The 26,550-nt window shown below is 35.2% G+C and overlaps 1 protein-coding gene across 1 annotated transcript; it reads left to right on the top strand.

The window, feature by feature from the left end:
- The first annotated feature begins 2,402 nt into the window (after nucleotides 1-2,402).
- Nucleotides 2,403-20,260, top strand: LOC123532142 (alpha-aspartyl dipeptidase-like). The gene is made up of 7 exons (XM_053517313.1): nucleotides 2,403-2,560; nucleotides 12,010-12,098; nucleotides 12,862-12,936; nucleotides 14,445-14,698; nucleotides 15,429-15,488; nucleotides 16,059-16,141; nucleotides 17,861-20,260. Exons 1-7 carry the CDS (start codon nucleotides 2,466-2,468, stop codon nucleotides 17,919-17,921), a joined length of 717 nt encoding a protein of 238 aa, XP_053373288.1. The 5' UTR covers nucleotides 2,403-2,465; the 3' UTR covers nucleotides 17,922-20,260.
- The last annotated feature ends 6,290 nt before the right edge of the window (nucleotides 20,261-26,550 follow it).

Raw genomic sequence — 26,550 nt, 5'->3', positions numbered from 1 at the left:
GTCAAACTTTTTACAAATGTTTCCTAACACTAAGGCAAAAACTGGCCTTTGAACCAAGATGACTTGCATTTTAAAGTATCCATGCTCTATTATCTCAATGCAGGTTTCTTACAGGCTTACCTGTAGCAATTTCAGAACATGCAATGGTCTTTCTTGAGAGGTGGCTAATTGCACAAAATTGACTGTTTGTCCTTCCAAAATAACAGCTGATCAGTATATGACTGTATACATATAGTGTACCTAACGGTGTTTATAGTAGTGAACTGTTTAGTCAATATTGTTTGCTGCGTATTCAGAAGCTGTTCTTAGGAGGTGAAGAAAGCAACAACAACAACAATATCCTCTAAGTAAATATACCAACGTAATCGTCAACACATAACACTTATAGTTTTCTTTTTTCTTTTAAACTGGGAGTTTCAAGCTTCTATGCGGAATAGAAACTTCATCAACATGGTGTTCAGGGCATCACGTTGCTATGTGTCAAGTCTTTCTTGATTGGCAGGCGCGAATCTGTCCTCGTGAACGGTGAAGCATCAGATGAAGTTCGAGTAACGTCCGGAGTCCCAAACGGCTCGGTCCTAGGCCCCTTCTATTTTTTACTCTAAATAAATGACCTGCCTGAAAATCTGATTTCACAGGTCCAATTATTCGCCGATGACACTGCTGTCTATTTAACTGTAAATACCGTAGTTCTGCCCAAGAAAACATCCTCCAGCAAGACGAATAGGTTACAGTCATGGGAAAGTAAGTGGGACATGGAGTTTAATCCCTCAAAATGCACAGTTATGAACATAACAAGGTCAAGAAAACCCTTCAGATCAAAGTTTATACTCCATGGCCAAGTCTTGGAAACGGTTCCTGATGCAAAGTATCTTGGGGTCCCTATATCCTCAGACCTAATCTGGAATAAACACATCAATTTAGTCACGCCCAAAGCTACCCGAACACTTAACTTCATTAAGCGAAATATCCCATGCAAAAACCCAAAAGTTTGGGAATTAGCCTATAAAGCTCTAGTCAGGCCACAGCTGGAATATATGCTAGATGCGTCTAAATCAGCTGGGATGGCGTACCCTTGAAAATAGAAAATCTGATTCACGCCTCCTTATGTTCTACAAAATAGTGAATGGTTTGGTTGCTGTACCACTTTCTTCAAGTATACGTATGTCAGACCCCCCCCCCCCCCCCCCCCCCCCCCTCCCCTCGCCATCCCGTCTAACAAGACATATGCATCCCCACTCCTATACCCAGATCCTCACTCCCTGTAATTACTACAAGTACTCTTTTCTTCCAGCCACCATAGTGCTTTGGAATTCCCTTCCAGCACAACTTGTGCTAGCCCCAAACCTGAACTAGTTCAAGCAGGGTGTGACCAAACGTGCACACAATGCTTAACATGATAGATCTGTTTTTAAACTGCTTTTATCTGTAAATTATTCTTGTTTTTTACACTATCAACTTTATTTCATGCTTGTTTATATTTAATATTTATGTTATTTAATGGGTGATTTTTTTCATATAAGTTCATGAATTTCATCTATAAAAACATTTTAAACAAAAAATCCCCTCTTTCATAAATTTTTCCCCTCTATCATAGCACGTGACGGATCGCTATGCATCAGACTGTCTGTTTGCCTATGGTCTACAACAAAGACACCAGTATCGTTATATCATGCATCTCCTGTTCTATCACTACGTACTCTGTTTTATTTGGTGCGGAGTTTCCTTTTGCATCTTGCAGCAACTTTTGTACTTGTATAGAATATATAGGGAATAATATTTGCTGGTGTGTGATTTGAAGTTAGGTTAGACTCTTCCACACGTTTATACTACATATTATCTGTATTAATAGCCTAGAAGTTAGGTGAGGTGCGCATACTTTGCATTCGTGTCGTAGAGGTATTTGAAATAGGCTTGTCACTACCAAATAGAATGTAAGCTTCCGCTGGTCTATCACAAGTAGTCCAAATATAAATAGTACTAATATTTTTTCCTTTCCTAGTGCCTTTTCTCAACAGCAACGTGTTTACTTTTACCCTACCGCGTTCCAGTATGTATCACTTTGCTTTCTGTCGAAATCGGCATGTTCCTACCGTAAAAATGGCGGCGTAAGAATCTAATGTTTTGAAAAGAGAAATTGAAAGAAGCGAAAAGGAGTAAATTCAGCGGGTTGTATTTAGCGAACTGTAGCTTTCTTATATAAAAGTTATCACCCCCTTTTCTTTTTGTTTTTCTAAAGTAGCGATATAGTTCTTTATGGGAATGTAAGTCTCTGAAAATCTGATATGCTAGAAAAATGTCAAAAACCCGTTTTAAAGTGAGTGAATTTTATATAAAATAAAGAACAGCCGGATTTAGTGGTATTCAGCCTGAATATCCAGCAGCAATCCAGCGTAAAATCCGGTTCCGGTTATTTGTCATTTGGCGGGAGAATCTGTCACAGATTAGCACTTTGGACTGTTGCAATGATGAGGCGTTTGTTGCTGATTTCTAATTCCACCCTCTATGGCAGCGGTTATTTAGAACATTGTAAAGATCGAATCAAGGAATTCTTGGCCGAGTAAGCAGATGTGCACTGCTAACTTACTTTTTTTTATATAACTGAAACTGAAAGTAAATCTATAAACTTTTTATAATTCAGTTTCCACTCAAAAAATGATACATGTCATTAACAGTGTCATCTTTCCTCATATAAAAATTAGGCTCAGTCTATCAAACGGGAAAACCTGTTCATACGGATTATTTCTTCTCCCTGCATAAATTTTCATTTTGATACTTTCTGTTTTGACAATATGATAAATATTAATTTAAAGCCCGATGGTTTTGCTCTCGTTATGAAAATTATGAACAAGGCAAACGTTTTAAAATGAACGAGAGCTAATTATTCTTCAAATGTGTCAAGAGACTGGGCCAATTCGATTCATTCTTTTTACCCGGGACACATGCCGATCACGTCAGCGGCAAGAAAATAATTTTTGCCAGTTTAATAATAAACGAGCACTTCGGCCTACGCTGGCTACATGAGCTGCAAATAAAAAAGAAAAATTTCCAATTTATTATGATTTTTTATTGAGGCCTTGTCAAAGAAAGTTAGCAAAATATTTCTTGTAGTATGTTTCTACCTTTACTGTTATTAACCCAATTTTTCAGATGTTTAACTGATTTTATATCGCAAAATATATATGATTTGCCGTTTTGCCTATCTTGCTGGACCGGTGCACGTCGTCATACGCTGGATAGACCCGGGAAGTGCCGGGAAACCAAAAAATTCCCTAGCCGTTTGCCCAAGGCAAAACAGCATACGCCGCAAATGTGATCGAATTAAACAAATTGGCCCAGTGACAATGGAAAATACTCTTCTACAAAAATGGCTTCCTCCAACGTCTCGGAAGAACTTGAGGTCATCTATGATCACCCAGGTTTTGGAAGATATAATTTTATTATGGCTTTTACAAAAATTAAGCTGGGAAAACCATCATGATCCAAACTTTGGACAACAGTGTGGCAGTATGCAAAGCATGCCGTAAGACTTATTCAAACAAAAGTATTTTCTGATCAAGTTTTAATTTTTTGGGATTGAAAACATTTCAGTCGTTAACTAAGAATTAATAAATCGTTATTACTTTTTTTTTGCGGAACTCCAAATAATTTTTAACTTAATAACACAATATCGCTGGATTAATACTGTCTGTCTGTACCCTGGTGAAATTTGGACGAGTAACTGATTTGAAGTTAACTATCTTCTTTTACACTGTCAACTTACCTGTGTTAATGAAGGGATACAATAGAAATAGGATATTTAATCTCTGTGTTGTTAATTTCTTAAGTAATGATATAAAACATACATTGTGAAGTGAACTTATAGATATGCAACTAAAATAACTGATTATCCAATTATGTCCGATTAATCATATCAGTTGGCTTGTCCAATTATGCCAATTAATCGGTTGGTAAATCTAACCGATTTGCCCATCACTAATAGGAGGGATCGTGTTTGTATACAAATCCGTTGTATTTTCTATTTTTAGAACTGATAAGACATTGATCGGGTGGGCAGATGCCGAACGTTCATGTATTTTGTAAACAGTGATGATTTCCTAATGGCCTAAACTTTCTTAAAACATGAAATATATCAATATTTTTTGGATCAGTAGAAAGGTTATAAAACAAGCAATTTATTCATTACTTTTAATTATTATTTCGAAATAAAATTGATTAATTATGAACGCTTAACTTACAGTGTTTTTCTAAAAAAAAATTAACATCACTTCGCTGCTATTTAACTTATATGTCATTTAATACGGTTATTCATTTTAAAAAGATATTTAAATACGAAAATATGAAAATAGTAAGTTTTCCAAAACTTTTTGAATTTTGAAAATCCATAAATGAGCAAAAAAGTTATCAAAAATTATGACCCCAAACACAAACGTTGTTGTCATGTACTTGAAGAAAGAAACAACACCGAGTGACTAGCTCTAGAGTATATTATATACTGACCAAGCATACATACAAACATACAACTATATTATGAGTAGATGTATATACCAACTTATAAGACAATACATCACATCCCCTTTTCTTTATATAATAGGATTAAATTAAATTTTAATTAAATTTTAAATTAACTCAAAGTTGTAAGATTTTACAGTAAAGCAATTCTAAAAAATTCTCATGTCCTTGGATGAACTTCACAGCTGTATTAATCAACTAACTTCCACTGATAATGTAAACCATTAACTAGCGATAAACTGTCTTGTGTGTGGGCAGTGCTATAAATCCAGGCAATTATAAACTCATTTACACTGTGTTCAGTCAGATAAGATAGTTCTGTAATAAAGTTAATCTTGAGAAACAATGAACTTGGAATGATATCAATGATAATTTAAGTATGAAATAATTAAGTATAGTTTCTCTGGAATCTGTTCCGTTAGATATGAATAATTAAGAAAAATTGTAAATTCTCTGTTTGTACATTTTGTAGATTTGACCAGCTTAGAAAGTTAACATTCATTCAACATTTTTACATAAATGCAATTACATAAAAGCAGGTTAAGTAATAAGCACTATTAAATCCATCGAAGCGAATTTAAATCCATCAAATAGAATTTTTGCACTTTGTGATATTCTATGATTTATGATTAAAACTTTTAACATTTTAACCACTAGAAATAACACTTTTCATCTTATCTACTGCACTAACAACATAATCATGAAATCTGCTTGGCTGCTTGATTTCTCTACCAGATCTCGTTGTAATCGTAGGTTTTGGCAGGTCTTCCGAGATGTGTGCGTCTGTATGTTGTTGTTGTTCTGGCTCGGATGCATTTTGCATATTTTGCGTATTGTCATCTAAGGATGCTTGTGGCGGAATATCAGGCTCAATTTGAACCGGTACCTTGCTAGATCTCAAATGTCTGCGATTTCGCCTATATTGTTTTCCATCCTTGTTCTCCACAATATAAGATCTTGGAGTGTCATGTTTCGATTTCACTTTTCCTTCTTGCCATTTATCATTATGACGAAACATTACATTTTCACCATTTTGAAGTGGTTTCAAGGCTTTTCTTTGCGCATGCCGATCATAATAAAATTTCTGTTTCTGCTGACGTTTTGAGAGTTTCTCTGATATTTCTTTAGAATTGTCAGGTTTCCATAGTTCCTTAGCAATGGGTAACTTCGTTTTCAATCTTCGGTTCAGGAACAATTGTGCAGGTGACAGACCTACTCCATCTAGTTCCGTATTTTTGTAATCCATTACTGCTAAATTTGGATCAAGATCATTCTTGTTGACTAACCGTTTGATAGTTTGAATACAACGCTCCACTTGACCATTTGAACTTGGAAAGTTCGGACTCGAGGTTGTGTGTTTAAATCCATAGCTTTCAGCGAACTGTTCAAATTCAAAACTTGTAAAGTTTCTGGCATTGTCACTTATCACCTCGTCTGGTATTCCATATCTCGACATATGTGATTTTAAATACCCAATCACACATTGACTTGTCGTATTTTCTAACTTTGAAATTTCAGGCCATTTAGAGTAATAACATACTGAGATTAGATACGAATGTCCCTTTCTCTCGAAAATATCAATTCCTATTTTACTCCATGGTCTGTCAGGAATTTCATGTGGAATTAGAGGTTCCTTCGGGTTCCTCGATTGGTATCGAGCACATATTCCACAACTGCTGACTTTTTCTTCGATGTCTTTGGTCATCGAAGGCCAAAACAAAGCATCTCTAGCTTTGGCTTTGCATTTCACTGTCCCAAGATGCGTTTCGTGTATTCTTTCGATCATGACTTTTCGCATTGCTCTTGGAATTATCAACTTTGTTCCTTTGAACAGTAAGTTTTCGATTTGCGTAATTTCATCTCTATAGTTCCAATATGCACGTATTTGCATATCTACTTCATATCTCTTATCAGGCCATCCATGTTTTACTACATGTTTCAGCATGTTCATTTCATTGTCATGTTTCATGGCAGATTCTATTGCTTCCCTGTCACTGTCTGAGACAGAAATATAGTCACACAACAATATGTCATAATCTTCAACAGAACATTGGTCACTGTCACTCAAGTATGATCTGCTAAGTGCATCAGCGAGATACATATACTTCCCAGGTGTATAAATAACATTCAGATTGTATCTTGTCAACTCGAATCGCATTTTCTGAAGTCTAGCTGGAATTTCATGGATTTGTTTCAGAAATATCGACTGAAGGGGTTTATGATCAGTTTCACATAAGATCTTTTCTTGCCCATATATGTAGTGATGAAATTTCTTACAACAAAATACTATCGAAAGCATTTCTTTTTCCAACTGACTGTAATTCATTTGAGTTTTTGTTAGAGCACAACTTGCAAATGCTAACGGCTTGCCACGTTGAAGGATCGCACATCCCAGTCCTTTAGAACTGCTATCGCATTGCAACGTAACGTCTAGCTTCGGGTCGTAGTATGCTAACACAGGTGTATTGGTAATCATGCGTTTTAATTCGTTCAAACATTCATCTTCTTGTTGTCCCCAATAGAAAATAACATCTTTTTTAAGAATTCTACGAAGAATTTCAGTTTTCTCCGATAACATTGGAAGAAATTTACTTAGGTATTGAATAAATCCAATGAAAGTTTTCACTTGTTGTTTGTTTTGAGGAGGTTTCATGTCCAGCACAGCTCTTATTTTCTCAGGGTCCGGTTTTAATCCATCACTTGTCAAAGTATGTCCAACATATGACACAGAGCTTTTCCTTATGTCACATTTGTCCGTGCTAAGCTTAAGATTATTATCTTCTAATCTTTGCAAAACTTCCTTTAGTCTTTGATCATGTTCTTCTGTATTTGTGCCTGTGACTAATATGTCATCCATAATGACTTCAACGCCATCTATATCATCCAGAATTTCAGAAATCACGTTTTGAAATACCTCACTGGCTGATTTTATTCCGAATGGCATTCTCAAAAATCGAAATTTTCCAAAGCACGAGTTGAAGGTGCATAATTTCGAACTTTCTTCATCTAGCTCAACTTGCCAAAATGAAGATACACAGTCAAGCTTCGAGAATACTTTAGCATTTGGAATTCTTGTGACTACATCTTCTATTGTTTTCAATGGATAGTGTGGCCTTTTGATACATTTGTTCAAATCGGATGGATCCAAGCAGATCCTAAGAGAACCGTTCGGTTTCACTACAGTTACCATATTATTTACCCAGTCCGTAGGCTCATTTTCTTTTATAATTATTCCTTCTTCAAGCATTCTGTCGAGTTCGTCCTTGACTCTCGAACGCAGTTTTACTGGCACATTTCTCGGCGGGTTTACAACAGGTTTTGCATCTTTTTCTATTTCAATATGATGCTTTTTCGGAAGGCATCCCATACCTTTGAATAAATTTGGAAATTTATCTTCAACAAATTCATTTCTTGTACTGACATTTTGTTTTGTTTCGTCCTGTACACCATACACTCGCTTTACCAGTCCTAGCGCGATGCATGACTCAACGCCAAGTACCGTAGGTGCTTTTTCATGAATGATATGAAATTTAATCTCGTGGGAACTATCATTGATGATACAAGGTAAAGACAACGTACCTATGGGCTTCATTGTGTGTCCACTATAAGATTTCAAGTTAACCCTTGTATTCTTGATATTTCCTTTAATTCCCAGTTTTTTCAAAATTTTCACACTCATAACATTGCACTTTGCACCTGTATCCAGTTGCATAGGTATGCAAATTCCATTCACCCTTACTTGTACTGTCATGTCATGTGTAACAGAATTTACACTTTTGTCACTTGTCGAAATTCCCATATATTCAAATTCTCCGCTGGTATCACTGTCACTTTCTGAAAAGTCGTCCATCATGTGGACTTTACCGTATCTAGATTTCCTCTGGGATTTTGATTTACACATTTTCTCAAAATGTCCGGGTTTCTTACATTTCCTACAAGTTTTTCCATTAGCAGGGCACGTAGCTGTGGTATGCTGGTATCCACATTTAAGGCATATCCTTGGTTGAAAGTATTTCGCTCCTGATTGTTTTGGTTGAAATGGTTTTTTCTTTGATACTGAAAGTTTTCGTTTGATTCCATGCAAGGATTTGTCTTCCGACTCCATTTCTTTTACTTGTGTTTGAGATATTTCGTGAGTTCTGGCAATGTCCAAACAATCTTGCAGTTTTAAATCTGAACCTTTCCTAATTAAGCTTTCCCTAATTTTATGCGATTTTACTCCAAACACTATGTGATCTCGCACAGTTTCATCATATCTGTCTTCTGGGTAGCCACAATCTCTTATCAATAATTTCAAATCTGTGACAAATTGTTCAAAAGTTTCATCTTGTTTCTGTACTCTTGATTTCAACAGATATCGTGAATAGATAACGTTCGACTTTGGTTCACAATATTCTTCTAGTTTTGTGAAATGGGGTTCCAGTTTCTTTTTGTCATCATTACTTAGAGTCCATGTAGAATAAATATCTCTTCCTTTCTCGCCTACCCATAACATCAAATAATTGACTTTCTGTTCTTCCGACTTCGAATTTAAAGGTCCACCAAACATAAAATTACGTGCGTTTTGAACTTTTTAAATTCCGTTTTTAAGTCTCTAGAATCCCAGTTGATAGAAGGTGTTTTCACTTTATATTCATCCATCTTTTTATAATGGTGAATTAACAAACAATCAGTTTTTTACATTTCTGACACCATGTCATGTACTTGAAGAAAGAAACAACACCGAGTGACTAGCTCTAGAGTATATTATATACTGACCAAGCATACATACAAACATACAACTATATTATGAGTAGATGTATATACCAACTTATAAGACAATACATCACAATTGTGTAAAAACATCTGTTTGCCCACCACCAGATAAACAGATGTTAATGCGTGATGTCACGGCGATCTTTCCTATACCCCCTTCGGTATATACCTAGATTCGGCATTATTCACCTCAACAATCATGGCATTGCCTTTGTTGTAAATTTGTTTCTCTTATACAAATTTCTGAATCCAGGAATGCAAAGTTTCTTTTCAGTTCATGTGTTACAGATAGTTGTTTTTGGTGGTTTTTTTTAAATACACATTAATCCTGCATAACATCATGCTCAACCTCATGGCCTCAGTGCATGCAACATCAAATCAGACGTGACAGTCTATTCATGCTTCATAGCAAATTTAGAATTTTCTTTATTTAACTTGATCTTTTTGAAGAGAAAATGGACATCATATTAATTAATAGGAAACCAATAAGAAAATACCTGGTATTACGGATTCTTTTTATTAAGTTTAATGTTCTATTAAGTTAATATTAACACAATTGTTTGCATTAATGATAATCCATAATTCCTAAATGTAATATCAGTTTGTTATGATTCTTAGACTACATTAAAATCAAAACTCAGTTTGGCAAAATTTATATTCTAAATAAAAAGAAGTACGTCTACTACAGCACAAAGATAAGGAGAATTAATTGTACCGATAAATAAAATATTTCTGCTATATATATGGTTAATCATGATAATTATGATAATAGAAACAAATTAGATAGAAAATTTTCTCTTTTCGGGTGAATGTAGTGAAAATAGTGATTTAATTTTTTAATTTAGATGTTTCATGTTCTTTAATAGCTAATAAACTTCTGTAGTGTAGATACCGGAACTTACATAATCATGTTATCCTAAACACAGACTATAATTGCAATTGTTTTAAATATCATTATTGTCAAATGACACTCTTTAAGAACAATTTTTGTCCCCCAAATTAGCTATGGTAAACCTCTTGTATGGGAGAATGACAAACAACCATTAATTACATGTAAAAATCTTATTATGTCTCCCCTAGGAGACATATTGTTTTTGCCCTGTCCGTCCGTCCGTCCGTACGTCACACTTCATTTCCGAGCAATAACTGGAGAACCATTTGACCTAGAACCTTCAAACTTCATAGGGTTGTAGGGCTGCTGGAGTAGACGACCCCTATTGTTTTTGGGGTCACTCCGTCAAAGGTCAAGGTCACAGGGGCCTGAACATTGAAAACCATTTCCGATCAATAACTAGAGAACCACTTGACCCAGAATGTTGAAACTTCATAGGATGATTGGCCATGAAGAGTAGATGACCCCTATTGATTTTGGGGTCACTCCATCAAAGGTCAAGGTCACAGAGGCCTGAACATTGAAAACCATTTCCGATCAATAACTAGAGAACCACTTGACCCAGAATGTTGAAACTTCATAGGATGATTGGTCATGCAGAGTAGATGACCCCTATTGATTTTGGGGTCACTTCGTCAAAGGTCAAGGTCACAGGGGCCTGAACATTGAAAACCATTTCTGGTCAGTAACTTGAGAACCACTTGACCCAGAATGTTGAAACTTAAGTGGATGATTGGTCATGCAGAGTAGATGACCCCTAACAATTTTGGGGTCACTCTGTGAAAGGTCAAGGTCACACTGGCCTGAACATTGAAAACCATTTCCGGTCAGTAACTTGAGAACCACTTGACCCAGAAATATGAAACTTAATAGGATGATTGGTCATGCAGAGTAGATGACCCCTAACGATTTTGGGGTCACTCTGTGAAAGTTCAAGGTCACAGGGGCCTGAACATTGAAAACCATTTCCAGTCAGTAACTTGAGAACCACTTGACCCAGAATGATGAAACTTAATTGGATGATTGGTCATGCAGAATAGATGACCCCTAACGATTTTAGGGTCACTCTGTTAAAGGTCAAGGCCACAGGGGCCTGAACATGGAAAACCATTTCCAATCAATAACTTGAGAACCTCTCGACCCAGAATGTTGAAACTTCATAGGTTGATTGTTCATGCAGAGTAAATGACCCCTATTGTTTTTGGGGTCACTCCGTCAAAGGTCAAGGTCACAGGGGCCTGAACATTGATAACCAGTTCCGATCAATAACTTGAGAACCACTTGACCCAGAATGTTGAAACTTCATAGGATGATTGAACATGCAGAGTAGATGACCTCTATTGATTTTGGGGTCACTCTATTAAAGGTCAAGGTCACAGTGGCCTGTTCATGTAAAATCATTTTTTGGAAATAACTTGAGAACCACTTGACCTACAATGTTGAAACTTCATAGGATGATTGGACATGCAGAGTAGATGACCCCTATTTATTTTGAGGTCATTTGATCAAAGGTCAAGGTCACAGGAGCCTGAACAGTGACTTGAGAACCACTAGGCCAAGAGTGTTGAAATTTAGCGGGATGACTGGACATGCCAGGTAGATGATCCCTATTGCAGCCAACCATCAGTGTCTCTTTGACTTTCGCTCCTGACCCCTATTGACTTCTTGCCTATAGGACTTTGCATTGGGGGAGACATGCGCTTTTTTACAAAAGCATTTTCTAGTTTTAAATTCATTTTAGTCCATTTTAGAAATTTTTATTGTTGCTTGAGTTGAGAAATAGCCTTGAACTGACATACAGATTAATGTGCAATGGTTTAACTTTTGAACATTTTTTTTCACTATTTCAGCAAGGTGAAAACCGTGTTGTTTGTGCCATACGCTCTTCACAACAGAGACGAGTATGCAAGCATTGCACGGAAGGCATACGAAGATATGGGTATGTTAAATGTGCATTACTTAAGGCCAAAGGGCTTATAGCAGCGATCGCAAGATAAGGATAATGTTTGTAAATTTGTATCTACTTTTTCATGTAATTAAATCTTGACATGTTGCATACACTAGAAAATAATATATTATGTGTAAAAACAATAAACACCACATAAGCTAGGTATGCTATTGAAGTTTCAAATGAAAATTAGCACATTTTATTTAATTTTGTTAAGGTAGCCAGTTTCAATGAATAATTTTACTTATCACGTACTTACAAATGTCGTACATTTCAAAATGAGGCAAAATGGAAATAGAAACTTGCTTTCAAAGAATTTGTCCAATGTTGCAGTTTACTAAGTCCTGACATTAAAGATCTTTTACATTTTGGCCTAAAATTCAGACCTGTATAAACAATCATGCAGTACGGGATATCAGAATGGAAAAAAAATATCTGACTGCATTTTGATTTGTTTACAAATATATTAGTAACTATTTGATAGAATAAAAAGTATCACTATATTTGCAATTTTTGGTCCCTTCAAATGGTAGATTTTAATTTACAAAAGGAAGTTTTGGAGGTACAAAAAATATAAAAAAAAAAAGAATAATTTTATAAGGGGATGAAGGAAAGAATTTATTGTGGAAAGCAATTATTTACGATAGAATGTGCATATACGTAATTTCTCTTTGTTGTGGAAACTAACATACCATAGATCTCGAGCTATAAAAAATTATACTTCTATGCTTATACCTAATAACATACATTGCAGGATACAACTTGGAAAGTATACATGAAAAATCAAGTGCAGTAAATGCTGTCAGAAATGCGGAAGCCCTATTTATAGGTTTGCAGTGACTTTTTTTCTTCTTCATCAGTAAAAGGACCCCTTCCGAATTTAAAAGTGTTTTTTTTTTCAGAATTTCCAGAAAGAAATTCCCTGAAAGACGAAGGAAAATGGTCAAACTGTTAAGTGGTTTGGTAATTTATTGACTTGTAGGCAAAACACATCCTATCTTTGCAAATATTAATGATTACTTGCAATTTTGTGATTTAAGTACAGGCCTATCTCAGGGGCTTTACTGTTGATTAGAAAAACAGAATGACACCAACAATTCCCAAATTGAGAAAAAATGCAGTGATTTTTCCCAATTAATTCAGTTGGTACCGGACCTTTTCCCAAAACAACCAAAATAATCCCTGATTAGTATAACATGCTATATACCAGTAAGTAAAACATCAGCTGTTATGAAAACCATGGTGAAACCATTTTAGCATATTTGTTGAAATACTTGTTAAGGATAAATTATTAAATCCGGTGATATATACCTATAAGATGAGATGATATAAAAAAGAAACTGTACAATTTTAACTTATCCTAGTACACTCAAAGTATCAGTTTATTATACACAATGTGATAAAAACATCTCTTACTTAGAATACTACATGTATGTATTTTATTTCAGCTCTATTGCAGGCAAATCTGTCGACTAAATCATTTTCCTTGGAAAAGTCAGTAATGTTGGAATGTTAGTATGACAGGTTCAAATGAATTTCAGAATGACCAAGATCAGTCTGCACGGATCTTGGTCCGCACTCTTCGCTATTCAGTCAGTAAATTTTCAGTGAACACCCCTTTGAATAATAAATGGCACTGCCCAAATTAAATGAGGGACCAGTCCATTTTAGAAATTTAGCAGGGTAAAGATTAAGCTGTACTCTTTTCAAAGTTATATGCTCCACTGAAACGGCGTTTTTGAACTTCACAGTCTATAAATCATCCTAGGAAATTCAATTATATAACACTTTAGAAAAAGATCCATGTTAAAAAACTGTTAAGTAAATGAAATAAATGCATTTTACAAAACTTTCCACTAATGACAGTGACTTTGATGGAGAATTATGGTAAAATGATGTTCCAGGTTAATTTGTAAAACTGAGGAATTGGACCAGTCCAAAATTTCAAATTCATGCATTTGATAAATTAATGGTTAGCCCTTGCCTTGCTAAATTTCTATAATGGACTTGTCCATCTTCCAATTTGGGTAGTACCATTTATAATTTGAAGGAGTGTTTACTGAAAATTTACTGACTGCATGAGTAGCAAACAGTGCAGACCATGATCAGACTGCAAAGGCAGAATCAATTGTGTCCAGCATGCTAAGGGTTAGCACTAACCTCAGTTTAGAAATTGACTTGTGACAAAGCAGAAACCTAATACTGGTCCCCAAACTCAGTTTTTTATAATCTTGGACCCAGTACTAGCTGATCAGACTCTCTTGCTAAAAGTTGGAAACATGCCTTTATATAAATAAATAAAAAAGATATTATATATAAGGTTTCATTGAATAACAGGTGGAGGAAACACATTCAGGTTACTGAAAACTTTGTATGATGAAAACATTGTGGATGAAATCCGGAGGCGAGTTCTGGAAGACGGTATGCCATACATCGGATCCAGCGCAGGGACTAATGTTTCCACTGTCAGTATCAATACCACTAACGATATGCCAATTGTGTATCCACCTTCATTTAATGCCCTTGGATTGGTACCCTTCAACATAAATCCACATTATCAAGATCCAGATCCCAGCAGTAAACACATGGGGGTAAGTCGTTGTTAATAAAAATTTACACAGTAATAGATGTCTGACATAGCTCTAAAGAGATGCTAGCAGTTTGGTATGACAGTTTCAAATGAAATATTTCCTGAATTTAAAGTTGTTGAGCTAGTGAGAAAGTCTTCACTAATTTTGATAGAAAACAAAAGTATTAAATTGACAGAAAACAAGTTGTTGTAAAATATCATTGTCAATTTGGATCTAGTTAAAATGAAATGTGATTGGAAGCTGAAGTGCACAACTCCTGCTGTCAATGTGTAAGATTAATAAATGAATGTAAAATGACATACTGTTGTAAAAATAATAAATTATTGTCTTTGAGCTGTTTTAAGTGATTGCAGCTTAGATACTCTTTGAACTGTCTATCAAAGGACACTGAATAAAATAGGGAATTGTAAGTCATAGTCATTAAATAAGTCTGAAGTTTAGACTTGATACTTTGTTTTGAGAATATTTTGACCTGTTCCTGTTAGATTTTGCAGTGTACTCTTTAGCATTAATATAAAGTATTCAGTCAGATTTCCAGAATTGGATTATTGTTTCATACTTGACTTGTACGCATAGCTTGTGTGCAGTTAGTTAAACTGAACAGTAGTTAATAGCATTAAACTTAAGTTGAAGAAAACATGCCTGGTTAAACTGATAAAAAAATGAGCAAAATGTGCAATATTTGACCAAGTCTGCTTGAATGATTGGAATTAAATGCCAACTCTTTCAGGAGACGAGAGAACAGAGGATCAAACAGTATCATGAATATGAAGATTCTCCTGCTGTTCTGGTATGATGTATTCTTTATCATATACACTAGCCATGGTTCAAAGTACATACCTTGTAACTTTAAATACAGTTTCACAATAAAGCTTGCTCAGATTAATGAAATAACATGTCCTCTGGAATTTGCAAGTTAATGTTTACTAATTTGTTTTAACTTTTGTTGAAAGCTTGACATTTATTTGAATCACTTTGGATGGAGCTCCCTTGTAATGTCGGTACTGGTGTCATATGAGAAGGTGTGCTTGTTAACCCAGTGGGGCTAGAACCAGGTTGAGCAGTTGTCACCCTAAGCTCGAGACCACTGTCCCCCAATGCATACCATTACATCATCATAGGAAGATTTTTACGTTACAAAATGGTTATAACAACATTTTCAGGTCTATTACACCTGAATTAACATGATATACCTCACATCTGATTTTTTATAACATAACAATTGAAATATGTCCAGTGTGTTCAGAGAAAGTTGAACACTTATCTTGCTGGACCAATGGGCCTATAAATCACCTTAGTTCACTAACAGTATATCAAAAATAAGATCCTTAGCTTCTGCTGGCATTATTTGATGTTTCAGGGTATCAGAGAGGGATGTATCTTACATGTTGAAGGAGACAAAGCTATTTTGAAAGGTGTCACCAATGCTAGACTCTTTGAAAGGTAACAATGCATAACAGATGATCTTTTTGTTTGCTGACTAGAGCATTATTGTGCTTGATGCGAGCTTTTGTGATTACTGACTGTCTGTTGATAAAGTGTCGCCCATGCTTCTATTCATGCAACGTCACCTCTGAAACTATTTAGCAGAAAGTGGTGAAACTTTGCACAAAATTAATATTCCTTGTATGGTCCTTTAGAAACAATCTTCAAAACATTTAATTCTGCTGGCTGCTTAAAGCTGCTTGATCTTGAAATAGAAAAATATCGAATAGCATCTCTCATGAAACACTGCACCTATTTTTGAAATGATATCATACAAATGTTCCTTCTATCAAGTTTCTGAAATTATTTTTGTTCATCAAAAAAATGGCTGACATGAGGAATGGTTATTTTTATACCCCCAATTTGGAAAAAATGGCACATACATGTATTATGCGATGGCACAAGCGTCTATCCATCCGTTATAAATTGAGTCCGGAGCATAACTTATAACTGTTTAAGGTATTGACTTTAAGCTTGGCATATAGGTAGATGGCGATGAGACGATAATCTGAGTGCTTGAACTGGCTCTGTAGGTCAAAGGTCACAAATTGAGCTAGAAGGTCTCAACTGTCCATCATATTTTGTGTCTGGAGCATAACTAAATAACCATGCAAGGTATTGACTTCAAACTTTGCATGTAGGTAGGTGGCGGTGAGACTATAGAGCACATGAACTAAGATCAAGGTCACAAATTGAGCTCAAAGGTCAAATCTGTCAGTCATGTTTCATGTCCAGAGCATAACTTACTAACCATTCAAGATAATGACTTCAGATTTGACTTGTAGGTAGGTAGTAATGAGACGATGTGCAGAGAACATGACCCTGGTCTATAGGTTTATGGTCAAGGTCACAAATTGAGCTCAAAGGTCAGATCTCATATTTAGTGTCCAGAGCATAACCTATTAACCACTGAAGGTATTGACTTCAAACTTGGGATGTAGGTAGATGGCGATGAGACGATGTACACTGTGCATCGTGAAATCCGTGTCCGGAGAATAACTTAAAAAAATATTAAAGGTATTGACTTAAAACTTGGAATATCGGCAGGTAGTGATGAGATGATTTTCAGACTGCAACAATTTACACTAAAACCCCCTGAAGTGACAATCTACCTTGAGTGTTCATATTATTCTGATTTGTCAAAAAACATGGCCACTGCAGCTAGAAATAGAAAAATCTTCAAACACCATCACCTTTTTTAACTACTGGTCTAATTTTGATTTTATGTCATAGAAATGCTGCTTGGGTGACCCTGTTCTAAAATTGTAAAAATTCGTCTTGATTTTTTCAAAAAACAAACATGGCTGTCACAGATTGGACTAGTCCCAATCCGTGACTCTAGTTACCTCCCCTGACAGTCCGTCCAAACTGAAATGAAAAGAAAGTGATAATTACGCAACGGGTTGGACTAAGATAGGACTTAAGCTTTCCCTGTAAGGCTGTATGGAAAACTTTGGAATTTTCCTCAGAATGTGCATGCCACTTTTCAAAGTAATTTGTTTCAAGTGTTTTATATTACACGTGTTTGTGTCATTTCCCTTATATAACTACACTGAAAACTTTTGTCAGAAACTGTTGGCTAGCTTTCGTAATTTACTGTTACTTTGTTTTGAAATATAGAATATAATAATCCTTTACATTTAATGTTTTTTGAAGAATTAACTTTTCTTTTTTCAGAGGAAAGGAGCCTGTGGAATATGTCACTGGATCAGATATGAGTTTCTTATTGAAATCATAGTGTCATTTCTTCTCATTCCTACAACAACATTCCTGAGGGTTTTGAAACAACTTACTTAATGACATTGACTGCAGTTATTCTTCTTGGTTGCATTCTTCGCTTCCAAAGGATCTTTTTACAGATTTTATTTTTACAAAATGATAATTGCTTGTGTTAGCTAGATAAAGGACATCAAGGAAAGTTTTTACTGTTTGATCCACCAGTGAAGTGCAGCTTTATTTTGCAAGATAAATAAACTTTACATCAAAACTCGTTCTAAATGTCTCTGTGGATTATAGTTTCTGTAGCTAAGGGTTTTTTTGTTTGTTTTTTTTTAAAGTAAGTTCAATATTGTCAATTTTATGGCCAAAGACTTATTTTTCCTGCCTTAATAATTGTGTAAAATGTCCATATATGGAAAAAGTCAAATTTGGATCTTGAAAAACTTTGAAAGACAAATATGTCTGAAATTTACTTTGCAAAATACCATATAAACATCTTTTTAAGATAATTTCAAAACTGTAAAGATATTTGAAAATTTAATAAAAAAAATCCTACTACCTCTGTAGGAGATCTTTCTTTGAAATCATTTATATTAATATCAGCAACAATGTTATATACTTTAACCTTTAGCCTGCTGGCAGCAAGTGATTCTGCTCTGCGACCAGTGCAGACCAAGATCAGCCTGTACATCTGTGCAGACTGATCATGGTCTGCACTGTTCGCTATTCAGTCAGTAAATTTTCATTGAACACCCTTTTGAATAAATGGTATTGCCATAATTGAATGATGGACCAGTCCATTTTAGAAATTTAGCAGTCTAAAGGTTAAAGAATAGTTTGGGGAAAGCCTTTAACGGTAAAAGGGAGATCAAACAAGTAAGGGTACAATCAGACTGTGGACCAAATCATCAAAGACATAAATGTCAGAACTAGTAAGAATGTGTTGTCTTGGTAATTATGAATCCTTTTGACCAAATCACTATATAGCATGTAAATTATGTGATAACAGATTTTTGTCAGAGTGTCTACTGGTGAATTTGGATGTATAACTCCAAAAAATTATTGTCTTTAGCTCGACTATTCGAAGAATAAGTAGAGCTATCCTACTCAGCACGGCGTAGGCGTCGGTGTCAGCGTCACACCTTGGTTAAGTTTTTCGTACCAGTGCACATTTTGACAAAGTCTTTTGAGATAAAGCTTTGAAACTTTCAACACTTGTTTACCATCATCATGGCCAGTTAAAGGCAAGAGCGCATAACTCCATCAAGGATTTTGGCTGAATTATGGCCCCTTTTGACTTAGAAATCATGGATAAGTTTTTCGTACCAGTTCATATTTTGACAAAGTCTTTTAAGATAAAGCTTTGAAACTTTCAACACTTGTTTTCCATCACCATGGCCAGTTATAGGCCAGAGTACATAACTCCATCAGGGATTTTGGCTGAATTATGGCCCCTTTCGACTTAGAAATCTTGGTTAAGTTTTTCGTATCAGTTCATATTTAGACAGTCTTTTGAGATAAAGCTTTGAAACTTTCAACACTTGTTTACCATCACCATGTTCAGTTATAGGCAAGAGCACATAACTCCATCAAGCATTTTGGCTGAATTATGGCCCTTTTTGACTTAGAAATCTGGGTTAATATTTCGTACCAGTTCGTATTTTGACAAAGTCTTTTGAGATACAGCTTTGAAACTTTCAACACCTGTTTACCATTACCATGTCCAGTTATAGGCAAGAGTACATAACTCCATCAAGGAATTTGGCTGAATTATGGCCCCTTTTGACTTATAAATCTTGGTTAAGTTTTTCGTACCAGTTCATATTTTTTGTTAAGTGTTTGACATATGGCTTTGAAACTTTTATCACTTGCTTAGTATAATAGTCTCCATTTGTAGGAAAGAGAACATAACTCTGTCATCTATTTTAGCTTAATTATGGCCCTTTTTTGGACTTTGAAATTGGTTCTGTTTTCATACAAGTCCATGTTTTGTCAAAAATATTTGCCATATGGCTTTTAAACTTTGAACACTTGTTTATCAATATGATTTCCATCTGTAGGCAAGAGTACATAACTATTTTGACTGAATTATGGCCCTTTTTGGACTTTGAAATTGGCTCATATATTGCCATTTAGTGCAAGACTTATCGAAATCAAAGTAATACAGGAACATTGTTTGTCTTATCTATTTATTTCTTTTGTCTGAATATCCGTGGAAATATTTTGACCCCATTCTTCAATCAATTCTTCGAATAGTCGAGCACGCTGTCATCAGACAGCTCTTGTTATTATTGTTGCTGCTAAAATTTGGAATGAGACATTTTTGCAAAATAAGAACATAAATTATCATGTAATTTCTTGGGACATTTGTTATTCCTCCGGATATAAAGTATATTGGAGTCACTTGTGTCCATTTGTTGGCCATCCATCCGTAATTTGTGTCGGCAGGAGGGAAGATTTTCATAAAACTGGCATTAATTATTAAGATCATCAAGACAGTGTGCAGAGTTAACATCATAAAACAAGCATTAATTGTTTACCTCATTAAAACAGCTTGTAGAATGCACAAACCAGGCAACTTGATTTAAGGTCAAGGTCAAACAGCTCACATTTGTGTCAGCTCCATATAACTAATTATTTGGAAGATATTTATAAAACTAGCAGAAGTTTGTTTTTTACCTCAACAAGAGGATATGCAGGTCAAATAACCTAGGTCACTATGCACAAAGTCAAGGTCACACTTACAAAGATCAAACACCTGAAATTTGTATCTACCTCAGATGTTCTAAACCACAAGAATGAATTTCATGAAATTAGCATTAATTGTTCACATAATCCAGACTACCAGCAGAGTGCAAAACTTAGATCACTAGGTCCAAGGTCAAGGTTATGCTTAGAGGTCAAAGATATAGTAGCTGAAACTTGTTTCAGCTACATACCTTTATAACAACTGTAATAATTTTCATAAAGCTAGCATAAATTGTAAACCACACAAGATTTTAGAAAACATAGCTTGAAATTTAAATATGTGGGAAGTTGTGTTTTTTAGCAAATGTACACTAGAAAAGTGATGCCAGATGATGTGTAAGTAACAGTCATTACTTACTTTTTGTCAAAAGAAAACACTACTTTGATATTTTGACTTACATTCACTTATTTACTTTATCATAGAACAGTTTCATCCATTTTTAGCTCACCTGAGCAATGCTCAGGTGAGTTTTTCTGATCGCTCGATGTCCGGCGTCCGGCGTCTGTCGTCTGTCGTCTGTCAACATTTAGCTTGTGTATGCGATAGAGGCTGTATTTTTCAATTAATCTTCATGAATATTGGTCAGAATGATAACCTTGATGAAATCTAGGCCGAGTTCGAAAATGGGTCATCTCGGGTCAAAAACTAGGTCACTAGGTCAAATCAAAGAAAAACCTTGTGTATGCGATAGAGGCTGTATTTTTCAATTAATCTTCATGAATATTGGTCAGAATGATAACCTTGATGAAATCTAGGCCGAGTTCGAAAATGGGTCATCTGGGGTCAAAAACTAGGTCACTAGGTCAAATCAAAGAAAAACCTTGTGTATGCGATAGAGGTTGTATTTTTCAATTGATCTTCATGAATGTTGGTCAGAATGATTGCCTTGATGAAATCTAGGCCGAGTTCGAAAATGGGTCATCTGGGGTCAAAAACTAGGTCACTAGGTCAAATCAAAGAAAAACCTTATGTATGCAATAGAGGCTGTATTTTTCAATTAATCTTCATGAATATTGGTCAGAATGATAACCTTGATGAAATCTAGGCCAAGTTCGAAAATGGGTCATCTCAGATCAAAAACTAGGTCACTGGGTCAAATCAAAGAAAAACCTTGTGTATGCGATAGAGGCTGTATTTTTCAATTATTCTTTATGAATATTGGTCAGAATGATAACCTTGATGAAATCTAGGCCGAGTTCGAAAATGGGTGATCTCGGGTTAAAAAATAGGTCACTAGGTCAAATCAAAGAAAAACCTTGTGTATGCGATAGAGGCTGTATTTTTCTATTGATCTTCATGAATATTGGTCAGAATGATTGCCTTGATGAAATCTAAGCTGAGTTCGAAAATGGGTCATCTCGGGTCAAAAACTAGGTCACTAGGTCAGATCAAAGAAAAACCTTGTGTATGCGATAGAGGCTGTATTTTTCAACTGATCTTCATGAAATTTAGCCAGAATGATTACCTTGATAAAATCTAGGCCGAGTTCGAAAATGGGTAATCTGGGGTCAAAAACTAGGTCACTAGGTCAAATCGAAGAAAAACATTGTGTATGCAATAGAGGATGTAGTTTTCAATTGATCTTCATGAAATTTGGTCAGAGTGATTACCTTGATAAAATCTAGGTCGAGTTTGAATATGGGTTATCTGAGGTCAAAAACTAGGTCACTAGGTCAAATTAAAGAAAAATCTTGTATATGCGATAGAGACTGTTTTTTTCAATTGATTTTTATGAAATTTGGTCAGGATGATTGCCTTAATGAAATCTAGGTCAAATTTGAATATGGGTCATCTGAGGTCAAAAACTAGGTCATTTGGTCAAATCAAAGAAAAAACTTGTGTATGTGATAGAGGCTGTATTTTTCAGTTGATCTTCATGAACTTTGGTCAGAATGATTGTCTTGATAAAATCTAGGTTGAGTTTGAACATGTGTCATCTAGGGTCAAAAACTAGGTCATATCTAAGAAAATGCTTCTTTTATCGCAAGAGACCAATTTTTTGGTCCAATCTTGATGAAAATTGGTCAGAATATTTGTTTCCATGAAATCACTAGGTCAAACATGTTTTACACTGTTATGGTGTGTTTCTTAGGTGAGCGACCTAGGGCCATCTTGGCCCTCTTGTTGATTGTATGTGGGGAAAAAATGAGAGCACTTTTCTGGGTATTTATTGATCACCCCTTGCACTAACATTGTTTGAAAAATTCTACTTTTCAGTGATGGACAAATACTATATTCCATGATGTGTGTTATTTTATTGTTCATTATAACAATGAACTAAATAATTATCTGTGGTTGAAATGTGCAGTGTTCAGAATGCTATCAGTCCAGGGTGACATGTCTGTAACACCATCTGTCTTGGGTTTTTCCTGTGTCATACGATTGGTGTTATATAGAAGGCTTGGTCGCGACCCCAGTGGTGCTTGAACCCAGTACCTCAGGGCTGAGAGGCTTACACCTTAACCACTTTACCTTGAAGTTCAAAGTAATTTATTTTCCACTTTTAATGCATGCATTCTACAGCATTTGCATCCATTAACGCGAGCAGTGTTGCACCAAGGCATATCAGTTTGAAAATTTCGTGCAGCAATATCTTTTATCAACCAAATCATTGTATACTAGTATATTGGTAATACCACATATCCCTATCTAATAGTTGTCCACAAATGGATTAGTGTGTTATACAAAAATGTATTTATCAGTCATAGGGACAGTTTTTGGTGCTCTGGAATTTCTGTTTGCCAACTTCTCGTACTTAATTGCAACTCGCATAAGAACACGAGGCTTGTAGTCTTGGATAAGGTGGAAAAAATCCTACTGACAGCTGCGTACTTGTGAGATAAAATATTTAAAACCATACAGACATTCAGCAGGTACATTTGTTTGTATTCTGAACAGGCTGGGGAACAGTGAAATCCAATATTGTTTCCTTCTTAGCCCTATGTGGTTCTGGGACGATCTATATATGAAAAGAATTGGAACCACTGCCTTACCCTTGCATGATCGTAAGAGGCGACTAATAGGGTCTTAACACTTGGTTTTGCTGTAACTCTGCGATTCCAGCAGGTATGCAGATTTCGATTTGATACCTCGTCTTTTTATTTCAATGTAAATGAGATGTGAAACCAAAATTTGTAGTCCTGTTTGGCGCCATATAACCTATACTGTGTTGGTGCACCGTAAAACCCAAATAAATAAATGTTTCCTTCTTAAAGTTTTCTTCCATATTCAAGGTGCAGTAGTATCTATTGCCTTTTATATTTAAAGCAACTGGTCTCAATTGCCTCTCATATTTAAAGCAGCAGAATCCCATACTGCTCTATTCAAAATAGAAGCATCTGTTGCTTTTCATATTTAAAGCAGCAGAATCCCATACTGCTCTATTCAAAATAGAAGCATCTATAATTGCTTTTCATATTTAAAGCAGCAGAATCCCATACTGCTCTATTCAAAATAGAAGCATCTGTTGCTTTTCATATTTAAAGCAGCAGAATCCCATACTGCTCTATTCAAAATAGAAGCATCTGTTTGCTTTTCATGATTTAAAGCAGCAGAATCCCATACTGCTCTATTCAAAATAGAAGCATCTATAATTGCTTTTCATTTTAAAGCAGCAGAATCCCATACTGCTCTATTCAAAATAGAAGCATCTATAATTGCTTTTCATATTTAAAGCAGCAGAATCCCATACTGCTCTATTCAAAATAGAAGCATCTGTTGCTTTTCATATTTAAAGCAGCAGAATCCCATACTGCTCTATTCAAAATAGAAGCATCTATAATTGCTTTTCATGTTTAAAGCAGCAGAATCCCATACTGCTCTATTCAAAATAGAGCATCTATAATTGCTTTTCATATTTAAAGCAGCAGAATCCCATACTGCTCTATTCAAAATAGAAGCATCTATAATTGCTTTTCATATTTAAAGCAGCAGAATCCCATACTGCTCTATTCAAAATAGAAGCATCTATAATTGCTTTTCAAATTTAAAGCAGCAGAATCCCATACTGCTCTATTCAAAATAGAAGCATCTGTTGCTTTTCAAATTTAAAGCAGCAGAATCCCATACTGCTCTATTCAAAATAGAAGCATCTGTTGCTTTTCATATTTAAAGCAGCAGAATCCCATACTGCTCTATTCAAAATAGAAGCATCTATAATTGCTTTTCATGTTTAAAGCAGCAGAATCCCATACTGCTCTATTCAAAATAGAAGCATCTATAATTGCTTTTCATATTTAAAGCAGCAGAATCCCATACTGCTCTATTCAAAATAGAAGCATCTATAATTGCTTTTCATGTTTAAAGCAGCAGAATCCCATACTGCTCTATTCAAAATAGAAGCATCTATAATTGCTTTTCATGTTTAAAGCAGCAGAATCCCATACTGCTCTATTCAAAATAGAAGCATCTATAATTGCTTTTCATGTTTAAAGCAGCAGAATCCCATACTGCTCTATTCAAAATAGAAGCATCTATAATTGCTTTTCATATTTAAAGCAGCAGAATCCCATACTGCTCTATTCAAAATAGAAGCATCTGTTGCTTTTCATAATTAAAGCAGCAGAATCCCATACTGCTCTATTCAAAATAGAAGCATCTGTAATTGCTTTTCATATTTAAAGCAGCAGAAACCCCAATTGCTTTGCATATTTAAGGCAGTAAAAGTCCATATTGCCTTGCATATTTGAAGCCGAAGTTGTTATTGCCTTGCATATTTTAAAGCAACAGAAATCCAATAGCCTCGCATATTTAAAGCAGTAGAAGTACCTATTACCTTGCATATTTAGTTTCCATACCCCATTTGCCTTGCATATTTACAGCAGCAAAAGTTATGATTGCCATACATTTTCAAAAGTACAGTGAAACACCGCTCGCTCGAGCAGTTCATGTGGTCCTGGCCTATTTCCGTCTATTTTCTATGTAAATTACCATGGCTGGATCGAGCATTGATATCTCAATCGACTACCGGTATATTTATAAGACCTTACTGGTAAAACAAACTTTAATTTTCTTCGTATGTTGGTCAATGTTTGGGCTGCTCGAAACCATGGATAACTTGAGCATTTTGCTCATCCCTAGCCAGCGGTGTTTCACTGTATCAGAAATCACAACTGCCTTGCATATTTAATGCAGCAGAATTCCTTATTTCCTTGCATATTAAAAGCTGCAGCAGAAACCCCAATTGCCTTGCATATATAAAGCAGTAAAAGTACTTGCTGCCTTGTATATTTAAAACTGTAGCAGAAACCCTAACTGCCTTGCATATTTAAAGCAACAAAAGCCCCGCATTGCATAATTAAATAAGCAGAAGTCTCTATGGCCTTGTACATTTCAATGAAAGCAGCAGAAAAAAACCTTCTGTCTTTCATATTTAAAGCATCAGAAGCCTCTATTGCCTTATGTATTTCAAGCAACAGAAGCTGCAAGGGTTTTTTATCTTGAAAGCAGAAAAACACAGTATTTCTTAATCACATTTAATTTCACATACACAGGAAAAAAATAATTTAATATAAAACACTGATAAAAAAAAAAAAGATAAATGCGCTGTTAGAGAAAATATTGTAAAATATATATTGAATGCAGAGTCAACAACTAAAAATCACAGTTGTAAGCCAGTAAAGTACACAAAAAAATGTGACTAGAAATATACACTGAAAATGCAGAAATACCAATGCAACTTAAAGGGAACAAGAAATTGTGCTTGAATATGACCTACACAGAACTCTTCTATGCTACAAACTGACCTATTGGAAAGGAATGTTGTATTTCTATTCACAAATTCTTACAGTTCAGCATTTCTCATACAAGTCTATGCTATTCCTTACTACAATGTTCCCTGTTTCTGTGGCCAGGCACATGCTCTCAACACAGACGTTTTTTTTTTTTTAAAGTTTATGTA

Source organism: Mercenaria mercenaria, chromosome 11, assembly GCF_021730395.1.
Source record: "Mercenaria mercenaria strain notata chromosome 11, MADL_Memer_1, whole genome shotgun sequence".
NCBI lineage: Eukaryota > Metazoa > Mollusca > Bivalvia > Venerida > Veneridae > Mercenaria > Mercenaria mercenaria.
The sequence above is the reverse complement of the archived record's forward strand: the minus strand, read 5'-3'. Positions and strand labels throughout refer to the sequence as shown.

Excerpts from the sequence above, each read along its gene's own strand:
- LOC123532142 (XM_053517313.1), top strand. The coding sequence starts at position 2,466 with ATGATGAGGCGTTTGTTGCTGATTTCTAATTCCACCCTCTATGGCAGC. Across the intron at positions 12,099-12,861 it reads GAAGGCATACGAAGATATGG|GATACAACTTGGAAAGTATA; the intron begins GTATGTTAAATG and ends CATACATTGCAG. Across the intron at positions 15,489-16,058 it reads AAGATTCTCCTGCTGTTCTG|GGTATCAGAGAGGGATGTAT; the intron begins GTATGATGTATT and ends TTGATGTTTCAG.